Here is a 12,425-nt window from a genome sequence, read left to right as displayed (position 1 = left end):
ATTAGAGTTAAGGAAATGTTAAACAAAATCTCTTCATACTTGCAAATATTTGCATACCGGAGTCAAAAATAGGCTTTCTTTTTTATCATATCATAGGATTTATAAATAAATAACCAATTAAGACGAACGAGGAAGTTAATTTTTTACTCAATTTCTCTTTGCAGTTCTCGAAGTGCAAGATGGGAATAAGGAAGAAGTCAAGGTGAAAGCTGGGCAGCCTGCTTTACTCCAGTGCCAAATTGCATCCACGCCTCCACTAACATCATCTCATGTTACATGGGTCTCGCTTATGCCACATGGGCGCACCAACAATATATCTCGACTAGCTCAGGAAACAAATAGGTAAGGACAAGGAGGAAATCAGAAGTTTCATAGCTTCAAGGCCAATGTTTTGTCAAATCAAAGGCTTACATCCATATATTCATTTCCTTTTCAGATTTAGTATACTAACTCACTCAGGAACACTTGTAATTTTCTCAGTGCAAAGTGGAGATGCCGGAAACTATAGGTATGTTTCTATATGGCAATAATATGGAAGCCAGTGAAACGTGCTCTATTTCAGAATCTCTTGATGATGCCATGTAAATTGGAGCAAGGTTTTTCCTAAACAAATATTATTTTGTGATCCCAATAGATGTTTTGCACGGCATGATGTATTGAATACAAATAAATCAGCAGACGTGAAACTGATTGTTGAAACGGCGAACGAATTGGTTTCAAGTGAACCACCAAAGTTCTTGTTTGCCAATGATTACGAAACTCAGAAAACTATTATACTTGACGAAGAGGATGAAGAACAAACTTTGGATTGCATTGCATCTGGCATACCTGTGCCAACAATTACCTGGGTTTTGACCTATGAAGTTGGTAAGTATTTGTGCAAACCTGCATGCAATGATTTGTTTAAATGACTGCACAATTACTAAACGTAAATCTAAATTATATGTAATTTTCTTAAACAGCCAATGAGAGTGAAAGTGATGTCCAGCCATTCAGTAAAATCTTATCGGAGGGCAAGGAATACCACGATAGCATCACTTTGACATCTGAAAATTCCATTCAAGGGAATTATACGTGCGTTATTACCAATTCCATTGGTAGTCCAATCTCCAAGGTGGGTCTGATTTTCTATTTCAACAACAATAGATGAGGCCTGTATGTAATACAATAATTTTTTACTTTCACCTGCTTTAGACCATACAAGTAGTCCGGCTCCCAGCCCTCATAAAGGGACCCAATTCGTACAAATACCCTCCTGCAAAAACCGTTCGTTTTGAATGTAAAGTTCCTCCAACATATACATTGATATGGTACAAAGATGGTCAACGTCTAGAGACGGGGAAAGGTCGTGTTAAGGTATCCAGCAGTTTTGGACACTCTTCAATTTAATTGATTCCTATTAAATTTAAGGGTATTATATAATTGAACGAAATGTATGCATTCAGGCGAAAGGGAACGAGATTGTCATTTCGAACACGATAAGGTAAGGAATGATTGAGTTGAATTTAATATTGGATAAAGTCGTGGTGGTTCCTTCAGTAAATATCTATGTACATATGTACATACATGGAGTTGTCTCCTTAGTCGTCCTAATCTCTGGTGAAGGGGTATACTGAATCATGTTGAATTAGGCCGGGAATCGGTGAGCATGAGGAACGTCAGTAGTCTAGTTCTAGTCTAGTCAATTCCGGTGCTTCCAATTTTAATTAATTTAAAATGAGTCAAAATAGTAGAGCGCTATCTACTATTACTAATACTAGTTGTAAAAGACCGGGACCTGCTTCTAAAACTCTTCCTAAAGTGATAAAAATAGACGAAGATAGTGAAGACAAAAAGTTAGCTTTAGAGATTATAAATGAAGACGCAAATTTAAGGAATCAAAATAATCATTATCGGGTAATGTTATGGCTTAACGCTACAGATAAAGACAATTTGTCCCTCCGTGTATCAACCTTAGGCGGAAGAGACCTTATAGTTTGCCCATCGTATAAAAAACTCTATGCGAATGTATACACTTACACTTCTGACAAAGACTCGAAGTTTAGATTCATATTATTGTCTGACCTAATAATTAGTGAGACTTCCAAATCTGTGAGTTCGGCGTGTGATGCTGCAGAAGCAGGCTCATACTTGTTATCAAGAGTGATAAAATTTCAACATCGAAAGTTTCCTTCATTTCGTTTACCTCTGTCGGATGGGAAAAACACTCAAGTTTCAACTCACGCAAAACACTGGAAAAACAAGGAGGAAGTGTTAGCTGAAGTGTTAATTAAATTTAAACACACTGATTTGTTGGATATACAAATAAGTAGTGAAATACATCCTTTGTTTAAAAATTTAAGTTTTAAACAAGTAAAGTTTTATGACATAAAATTCACCTATGAATCTCTTCAAAAACTAAATTCAGATGAGTCAATTATTAGTTCTCCAGTGAAATCAAACAGAGGCTTGATATCCAGCATAGGACAGTGTAACTGTAGAATTTGTGGTCAAACTCTCAAAACATCTGACGTGCCTCGTCATTTCGAACGCAGCCATAAATTAGTTCCTAAACTTAAGTGTTTAACGTGTGATAAGGAAACACATATAGTAGAAGAATTCAACAATCATATGATCCTGCATAGAGACGGTTTGGAATGTCCTATTTGTCACAGACCGTTTCAAACTAGCAGTAGTCTTGGTAGACATGTGAAATCCTATGATCACAATATAAACCAAGGCATAAAACCATAGACATAACAAACTATAAGCAAAAAAAAATTTTTATTCTGATCGATCGTATCTATTCCAGAAATGATTCTGGATTCTACCAGTGCGAAGTAGTTTCAGAGGACCACATTTATGCCATTGGGACCGCTCGTCTCTCTGTTGAAAATAATCGCGAAGGTAATAAGCGTAACAAAATGAGTATTGGGATTTTGGTTAATTTACACTTTTAACGTTTATTTTGCTACTGCAGCGCCCGACGCACCGTTTGATCTGCAATGCATTCAAAGTCAAGCGAAAGCTCTTGTTATATCATGGAAAGTCGCTTCGAGGGACAACATTACGGCATTCACGATTCACTATATGGCAATTGGTAAGCCCACCTCGTGTACATACATATTTGTCATTGGCCACGTATATATATACATACTTTATAATTTTACGACTTGTAATTTATTTGCAGGAGGGGAAGAGAGGCAGAAAGTAACTCCAAGTAAAAGCAACGATTTTATAATAGAAAACCTTAAAGCTTACACAAACTACAGCATTTATGTCAGGTAAGCAATACGGCATTCGTTATGTGCAAATTAATTACATTGCCACAAATCAGCAACTTAATGATTATCTCTTATAATTAATTAACAGGAGTTATTCTGTCAAATCTGCCAGTGCGCAGTCTCAGAAAGTGATTTGTAGCACTCTTGAGGATACACCTATCAAAGCTCCACGAAATTTTATTTTCGAAAGATATGGCCCTGCGTCTCAAGTCAGGATACGCTGGAGGCCACTTTCAGACTCCGAAGCAAGGGGTAAAATCACCCTCTACAAATTGCAATGGAGGTCAGTCAACGGGGAGTTTACTAATGTTCGATATATCGATGGAGATTCAGACGAGTTTCTCATAACAGGTATGTGCATGCATACGATGTCACTGCGCAATTTGCCTTCTAGCCTGCATGGCAGTTTATTAAATGGAGACTTTAAATTAATTTCTTATGTAACCCATTTTAGAATTGACGCCAGGCGAACCCATCGAACTTCGGTGAGATAGGAATAATAATTAGACAAGATAATTAGAAATAATTAATTACGTAACATACTTCATTAATTATATATATAACTTAGATTGTTACCAAGTACGTCTGCTGGTTGGCCAAGTGACAAGGAAAATTGTAAGTACTCGCTCTCGTTATGTCTTTACAACAAGTATCTTGATTAGTAATTTCTTTCTTATGAAATTTAGCTCCTTGGACTCGTGTTAACACTACAAAATTGGAGGCCAATGTCACCGATGATTATTATGCACCTCCAACGATGGACCTCACGGTTCTAAATTCTTCGTCTATCCTTGTAAACTGGAGTGAACCACCTCGTCACAAGGATCTTTCTTTGAAGGGCTATCGACTAACTTACTCTACCGAAGTCGGAAAAATTGAAGATTTCGTCTTCTTTGGACCAATCCATGTAAGATTCTTCTTTGCATACTGATTTTATTCAGGATATAAATTATTTATTAAACTAATTTAGCATTATTTGATAATTTTTTCTTGAATTGCAGACCTATAATTACTCCGATCGATCGTACCTATTCACGAATTTTGGTAAGCTAAAAATTATAAAATATTTAAAGGCAAAGGCTGTAGATATAAGAATAAATATATGATATTTATTAATTTATAGCTCCTTCAACTTCGTACGAAGTCCATCTTCAAACCTTCGGTGATAGCTGGGAAAGCGAAGTAGTTTCCAAATTCATCCGAACGTTTTCTACTACTTCCAATGAGGATTCCATGTCTTCATCGAAAGTTCTTCCAACGGTAAGTAATAAGTAAACTACTTGTTCTAACAACATTGGCAAATTATAGGAAAATTGATCTCAGTTAATGTTAACAGATTTTATTAGGATGAAGAAAACATAAAATTCAAAAATGATCAAAAATGATCTACAAATTTGACATAAGTTGGCATTACTTTGCATAAAAGAACTAAAAATTAAGATCTGTGATTGTAAATACGAAGACACGGTGAATATTATTAATTAGCCCATCATTCCATCAGAAAACTTTACTCAACTCTTGCTCGTTTTGGGGAGAAAGTATCTTCAGGTTCGAAATCTTCAATTTCTCCACTTTGTTGTTTCCACGCTTGGGTATTGAAGTAAGTTTGGTTTCTTTGTGGCATTTTAGAAAGAAATGCCTTAAGTTGGTCCAACAAAGTTTGCTCACAATTCTCCATCCGTTCGAGTGACATTTTGGGGAGGTGGTAACACTTAGACTTGGTAACTACTCGGGCAAATGTTTTCAATGTATGCCCAGTTGTTTCATTATTTCCGTAAATCCCAAGTACTTCCACGTCTTCAGGGTTGAAATCATACCCTTCTACGAAGAGATGCTTATAGCTGCAACCAATCGTGGTTTCCCCTCTTTTCAATGCCTCTGCAGCCAAATTGTTGGCATCTCTTAGGAGTTTTGCTGCCACTTTCACATCTTTGAAAGTTGTGACATCAATACTGATGTACACGATTTTCTTGTTCTTGTCAGTCTTTTTGAAGAACTTCACCATGTAAAGTTGACTCTTGAGATAGTCGTCTGCACATAATGAGGACATTTTAAATATTATTTAGAATTCAATAATTAACTTTATCATTTTATGGCATATTTTTTACCGTCATCATCATCTATTTCGAAAATCTTGCATGAAACATATTTCCTACTGTCTTCAGTGTAGAGATTCGCATTTGCAGGAAGATAAATGTGTGTATTTGTTTTGTGTTTTTGTAAGTTAGATTTTTCGGTAAACGACTTATTACAGACTTTACATATGTATGGTTGGAGATCTGAAAATGAAATCAAACTTAATTAATGGAAATAGTAACTACATATACTATTAAATTTGTTCTTACAGATATGTTTGATTTCGATATGATCTGCTAACTTTTTTTCGTTGCTGCCGGTGCTGCCCTTGCTCGTATATTCAACATCACACACTTTACATTTCCAACCTGCAGAGATCTTAATCGAACAATTTTCCACTGTTATTGGCTCATAAACAGGACCTGGCATCGCTTTATAGTAATCCACCTATAATAGAAATTGGCAACCAGAAGTTGATAATAAAAATGGCTAGTTAATAATTTGATTATTAACAAACATACGGTTTTTTTAAACTCTTGGATGACTGAATTTGCAGTCTTCATGCTGCCCTTAGAAGTATCTTGCGTTTTTCTAAAAATTGCATCAAAAATCTCCTCGTATCTTTTACTCAGAGTATGATCAGAAGGATCACATTTAACTTTGTCCTGCACCTATTAAAAATATAGATGTGTCAATTATAATAAACACACGACAATGTTAACAAGAACGGTATATTTTCCTTCCTACTATAAATTCTTCTCGTAAAACCATACAAATAACTCTACCTGAAGTTCCTCGGTATTTTCCATAACTTTGTTTTAAAAGTAGGTGTGGTGGTGATGGGGGTTAAAAGTGAAAATATTGTTAAGTAAAAAGTTGGTGAAAAAAAAACTAAACTCGAGGAATAACAATAACTGAAATAAAAGTAGAGCTGTGGCTTTTTTCCCAACTGGATATTGAACTGAGTTGACCTCTGCTAATATTTTTCATATTTTTCATATTTTTCTCCATTTAGATCTCAGGATTGCAGGTTATCCCTACAAGGTGAGTCATTCATTCAATTATTGAGGGTGATAGTGTTACTCAAATTAAAATACTCTCAAATTTATCTAATGCTGTTCAATTTCATCCAGTTCTTCTGAAGTGAGACTAACTTGGGAACCTCCAAAAAACTCTCAGTTACATTATTATTACTACACCGTGAGGTACAACAAGTTGGATCATAACGATTATCAATATATCAGCAGGTTTATAAAAATATATTTCAAACATCATTCATTACAAACAAAAATTCACGAAATAAACTTTAACTTTAACTCGAATCTTTCATTGTCCTTTAGCACAAGTGAGTCTATTGAGATTAAAGACCTGAAGCCATACACATCGTATGAATTTTCTGTACAATTGATGGGAGACGATGAAGGGGGACCATATTCGCAAAAAATCGAATCTCGGACATTGCCCGGCAGTAATTTATTATTATTTCAAGTTTTGTCAAACTAATGAAATGATTTTTTTAACCAAATGACTTGTCTGTTATAGTTCCTGGATCCCCTATTCAACTGCACTGGAGAGTTTTGAACCAAACTCTCGTTGAAGTTGAGTGGCAGCCACCACCTGCTACCAACGGTGTAATTTTGAAATATTGGGTGCAGTACAGGCACAAGAATGCATCGTTGCTTCCTCAGGGAGTTAATAATGGTGGTGTAAACGGTAATCAATTATTGCAGTAGATTTTCTTGTCTTGTTAATGTTTTCATATACTAATGTATGTATGTATGACTGGTCCTTTCAGATACCTCATGGAAAAATAAGTTGACAAAGAACACGTCAGTGTTTTTGGAAGATTTACTTAAAAACGAAGGTAAAATTAAGCATACAACAAAAATACTTGAATGAATTATGATGATAGATAATAAGCAAACATTTTTACATGCAGAGTACATGGTTCGTATTATTGCTGAAACGAAAGGTGAGTCAGTTATTTCTTAAATATCACCCTTTAGATTCAAGTAAATGTCAAATCAACCATCATTTTTCTTCTTATAACTAAAGCTGGAGTTGGAAATCCGTCAGAAACAATATATGTACGAATATTTATTCGAAAACCTACCTCACCCGAGGCTCTCCCTCCTGGAGACAGCCCTCCTGCAACAAATACTTTACAAACTGTAGAGACCAGTAGTCAGCATCTGGGTAAATATTTTTTAATCAATTGATATATATACAAATCGATGATGTTTGATTTGTGAAATTGATTGTATGCTTTTTAATTTTAGGAATTGTTATTGGTATCGGTTTATCCGTACTGTTCATCATTGTATGCGTAATCATCATCTTGAGTCGTCACCGTTTATTCCCCATGTTAACTCGTCAACCTGTTGGAAGTAAGATAGAAATTTGTTTTCAATTATTTTGTATTTAAACTAATATAATTTTATTGCAATGTAGTGCATGTCAATGGTAATGGATTTCCCCCTCGAGCTAAACGTTCCGTCGAGTCTTTTAATGGCGTTGAAATGAAAGTGCTTGAAAGCCTTACTGCAAACGACCAACAATTGGACACGAAAGGAGGACACTCCCATCAAAATGGCATAATACCTGCCCCCACAGATCCATTACTCATGCGTATAGTTCGAAACCCTATCGATGATCCTCATGGCCGCGAAGACGAAGAAACAGTTCCAAACTGCATTCATTGATTGAGGTAAATATCTATTGAGAATTTGTTGAGATGAGTGGTTATTAACGTTTAATTATCGTAAATTGGAAATCATTATGACAATTTCAAATCATAGTTATTATCTATAACTTGCAGAGCCAGCTCAAACCAAACAATTCAAAGTACAAGTCAACTGAAGATTCTATAGGATATTGACATCATTGCAAGAATACAAAATGCAATTGAAATACAAATTTTTAAGTCTCGAATATTTATAGTTATTCTAAGCTATTAAGGCTTTTTATTAAACACGGGTAATTAAGCTTAATGTTTTTTTATTTGCGGTAAGAATTAATTAAGATTAATAAGTTTCGTTTTAATCAAGTGAAAGGGATTTTGTTAATTAATGGATACGAGGAAAACTACAATAGATCTTTATAAGTACGTGTAAAAGTGCATCCATTGTTGATGACTTTCTGTAGCTTGAGTTACTGTTTAGTGTTAACCTAATCCGGTTACAAACAAAGTACAAATTTTATAGATTAAGAAGAAATATTTAGAATTTGTCCTTGTAATAATAATTATTAATCTTGCACTTTATATTCGTGCTCTCCAAAAGAATTGTTTTATACTGTCTATCAATTTAGTGTGTAATTATGGTACGGAATTGCTGCTGTACGCTCTAATCTTACAGAGTAATAACAGTTCGATCAGACGTGTATTATCTATCCGAGGGAAATATAATACCATATTTGACTCGAACGTTCTCTTGAATATGACGCTTCTAAAATTATTGTTATAATATACATACCCTAAGATACAAATTAATTTATTAGCATATAGTAATCTGTGGGTATTGCTAAGTCAGCTATACACGACGACAAGAATTTATTAACGGTGTTACTGGTTTTATATAGCCATATAGATGACTATAAATTCAGGCTAAATCTTCTGCTTTGACTAGGTTAAAATTTTTGCGACTGTTTTTTTTTTCTTCGTAAAGTTCAACGCATGTTTATGTAATGCCATGTATTTGCATGTAAAAATATGTGTTGACGATCCCTTCTAAAATTGAAACCTTGTAAAAATCTTATTCTTATAAAGTTATCCAAAAGTCAGACTAAAATATGCTTGCATTATTAATTGTGCCCAAAAAATATGTAGCCCAAAAGACTTGTTTCGAAACTCAAGGTCCCGATAATTATTTATATTTTTCAATCAATCGCACGTTATGCCTAAAAGTAACCTAAAAATGCGTATATGGTTCTAGTTGCGGATTCGTTTCATATGAGGTCAATTATCGATTTACTTGGAAATTTAAAAATCATTTTTTCCTAATTTGAACAAGCAAGTATAAGTCACTGCATAATTAATACGGAACAATTATATACGTACTAAAATGGGGCTATAAAAAATGTAATATTATTAACAAACTCGCTTGAAACAACTCCAAGGATTTTCATCATGATAAAAATTGAAAACACATTTTTTTCTTCCTACCAAATGTGCTCTTTAAATTTGACCGTTGACTTTACATAAAAATCTTGTTCCACTCTGAACACACCCGTACGTACATAAAAGTAGCAGTACATATAACTAACCAGTGACTGTAAAAGTAGTAGAATTGCATATGAAAGAAGTATAGGATTAACTGTCGCAAGATGAATCAAGTACCTGATTTTTCCATTTGATTTGATGAATGATTTGTTGTGGAACAAATGGCGAAATATAACCTATTACTGTCAAACGCTAAGATAATATATATACATCTAACATATATATTTAGTAGTTGTTGCTGCAGTTGTAAAAAATCGCTTAATGAAACAAATTAGTTATAAGACAAAAGAATGATCTATTTTATCAACCGAGTTGTACACTTAAGCCAAGAAGCAAACGGAGAGTTACATAATTGTCTATTTATTGTACTTGTAGAAATAGTTTTCATCATCATTGAAATTTCTAGTTCTCGCACTCACTATATATTCTTGACACTACTAAAAAAAACTCTGTATCTGTTACAAGAAAAAATATTAACGTTATCAGAGGGAATCAAAAATTCACTTATACATACGTATGAAAAAACAATCGCAATCAAAAAAACTGTCTACCTTGTAATCTTTAAAATTTCATACTTGTTCATATTTTTCAAAAAATCCAATCATTATTTTCTCCTCTATTGGTTATCGCTTACTAATTTTTTTTTCATGGACAAGTGAACCTGGCTGTATTAGCTTGTACAATCTCTTTGAGGATGGAAATCAATGTTAAAATTCCGTCAACTTGGTGAATGAAAAAAAAATTGTACAACTACATATTTATATTTATAATTGTTTCCTGCAACACGGAGGCTCATTGAAAGTTACAAATCGTTTCTTTATTGAAATGCAAATTAAAACATACATAGAATAATATTAAAAATAATACGTAGTAAATTGAGTAGTGTGTTACACGTAGGAAATTTATATTTTTGTCTGTCGTTTCACGTTCCGTCTCTGTCCTGTTGGTTATATAAGTAAATATATATGAAAGAGCAAGGTCAAGCAAAACATTTGTGAACAAGGAAAGAAAATTGGAAAATATATCGAAGCAAACATTACTAATAGATCAGAGAAATACAAAAATTAGATCAGAAAAAAACGATATAACGTACATAAAAACGTGCATACCAAATTCACATAAGTTGCTTATACCGTATTTGAATGTGTGCCTTTTTAAGTTGTACAAATAACTTGCGACATTATAAACAAAAAATTATACCTTCAACATTTTTAACTGGCAACTTTTTCACTAATTAAATGATGATGATGATGATGATATAATGATGGGAAGAAATAGGCCGAGAAAGAAAGGTATGTAGCAAGAGAAAGTTGTAGCTTCAGTCATTAAATTACAAATTCAAGGTACAATTTATAATAATTAGATTTTGGAAATAAGATTTGATCAATGTCATGTGCAGCGTATTACCTTTAAAAAAAAACAAATCATCTTATCTACTACACTTGGATTTTTATAATATTAATCAAGTTTTAAATTTTTAACTACTTGTTGAATTACTCATTAGTTGATAAGAAAAGGTGAAATAAAGGGGAGGAGGTTAGTACCATTATACATTACACCATCAGGTTCTCCATTCTAGATCAAGTTATTATATAAATAATATCGTGTATGTACATCATATGAAATCTAATATCTTATTTGTATAAGGAATGCCGTTAGTTTTTGAGTAGTAAAAGTAAAAAGAAAGCACGGACCTTCAACAGTTAAATTACAAAGTGGAAGGAAACAAACGAAGATTTTACTCAAAGTACAAACAAAGCTTTTACAAAAATAATACTATTATTAAAAGTGCTACGTTAAATTAAATTTAGGAAAAGAAGGTTTAGATTATTAATGGTAATTTTACAAATATGAAGCTAAATATGTATGTAGTTGGTAATTCTCAAGGTTTCGTTGTTGAATGAGACAACTAGGGTATTTTATTATCTGCTGTTTTTCACCGTTTGACTTTTAGTATTTAAAAAAACAAATTAGTTGAGGCATGATTCGTTTCATTGTTGGCGTTTTTTTGGTTTTATTATGCATGTGTATCAAAAAACAATTGTTTTAAAAAGAGTGGTGTCATTTGTTGCTCATTATTATTATCCCGATTGAAAGTTATGAAAGTATCATCAAAAAAACATGCAATTAATTATTTGTTATTGTTGTATTCACATATTTAATTTATTGCATACATTATACGGGTAGAAAAAATATTCCTAATTTATTCTTCTTTTTTTGGTGACAACTTTAAGTCGGAGTTACGGGCAAATATTTAGCATCACGTCATCCTATTTTATCCAATTTGTGTAAAATTGGTTCAATTAATAAGATTTTCTGCCGATTGGAACGGAACACTATCTCAATGTTTTATCAGGGAATTTTAACTATTATAAATATTAAAAATAGTACGAAAGAATTATAGCCATACGTTGACAAAGAAAAAGAAAAAAACTCGAAACTGACTCTGACTTTATTTCATTAATGACAGAAACTTCCCAGGAATTATTCAGTATTTGTAAAAGCGTAACTGATTTTGAATTGAAATATAAAGCCCAAACAAAATAATAACCTCTCTCAGCTCGTATTGTTATTGTTAAAAGACCATTTTTGGCACTTTTGAAAGTAACAAGAATTTTATTGACAAAGTTTCGCAAACTGATTATCTATCTACCTCATCATTTTTTACTAGTAGTATCATACGCAATTGTTTCTCTTACCATTGTTGTTGTCGTTGTCATTCTCCTGAATGTTATAATATATTCTTTATTATTATTTAATGGATTAACTGCATTGCAACTGATTAAATGTGTCTCTCATACTCTCTCGTCTGATGTACCTTGACTCTGGTTTACAAATTATTCAAGGGATCAAACCAACCTATGAAA

At 33.2% G+C, this 12,425-nt stretch overlaps 1 protein-coding gene across 2 annotated transcripts in view; it reads left to right on the top strand.

Annotated features, from left to right (window-relative positions):
- The window catches only part of LOC110854374 (protogenin), a 47,363-nt gene extending 35,255 nt beyond the window's left edge, over positions 1 to 12,108 (top strand). For both annotated transcript variants that reach the window (XM_035855088.1, XM_035855089.1), the window contains exons 4-28: positions 165 to 342; positions 437 to 508; positions 635 to 867; positions 963 to 1,114; positions 1,195 to 1,356; positions 1,446 to 1,483; positions 2,792 to 2,886; positions 2,960 to 3,079; positions 3,170 to 3,263; positions 3,352 to 3,614; positions 3,718 to 3,748; positions 3,832 to 3,878; positions 3,950 to 4,170; positions 4,265 to 4,307; positions 4,387 to 4,523; positions 6,355 to 6,383; positions 6,473 to 6,586; positions 6,680 to 6,807; positions 6,882 to 7,052; positions 7,135 to 7,203; positions 7,279 to 7,311; positions 7,395 to 7,535; positions 7,619 to 7,726; positions 7,791 to 8,046; positions 8,158 to 12,108. In XM_035855088.1, coding sequence (XP_035710981.1) covers positions 165 to 342; positions 437 to 508; positions 635 to 867; positions 963 to 1,114; positions 1,195 to 1,356; positions 1,446 to 1,483; positions 2,792 to 2,886; positions 2,960 to 3,079; positions 3,170 to 3,263; positions 3,352 to 3,614; positions 3,718 to 3,748; positions 3,832 to 3,878; positions 3,950 to 4,170; positions 4,265 to 4,307; positions 4,387 to 4,523; positions 6,355 to 6,383; positions 6,473 to 6,586; positions 6,680 to 6,807; positions 6,882 to 7,052; positions 7,135 to 7,203; positions 7,279 to 7,311; positions 7,395 to 7,535; positions 7,619 to 7,726; positions 7,791 to 8,041 — 2,930 coding nt within the window. In that variant the 3' untranslated portion in view covers positions 8,042 to 8,046; positions 8,158 to 12,108. The remainder of the gene's footprint in view (positions 1 to 164; positions 343 to 436; positions 509 to 634; positions 868 to 962; positions 1,115 to 1,194; positions 1,357 to 1,445; positions 1,484 to 2,791; positions 2,887 to 2,959; positions 3,080 to 3,169; positions 3,264 to 3,351; positions 3,615 to 3,717; positions 3,749 to 3,831; positions 3,879 to 3,949; positions 4,171 to 4,264; positions 4,308 to 4,386; positions 4,524 to 6,354; positions 6,384 to 6,472; positions 6,587 to 6,679; positions 6,808 to 6,881; positions 7,053 to 7,134; positions 7,204 to 7,278; positions 7,312 to 7,394; positions 7,536 to 7,618; positions 7,727 to 7,790; positions 8,047 to 8,157) is intronic.
- The last annotated feature ends 317 nt before the right edge of the window (positions 12,109 to 12,425 follow it).

The sequence above is a fragment of the Folsomia candida genome, unplaced genomic scaffold (genome assembly GCF_002217175.1).
Source record: "Folsomia candida strain VU population unplaced genomic scaffold, ASM221717v1 Fcan01_Sc009, whole genome shotgun sequence".
NCBI lineage: Eukaryota > Metazoa > Arthropoda > Collembola > Entomobryomorpha > Isotomidae > Folsomia > Folsomia candida.
Note: the sequence above shows the minus strand (reverse complement) of the source record. Positions and strands in the feature narration are given on the sequence as shown.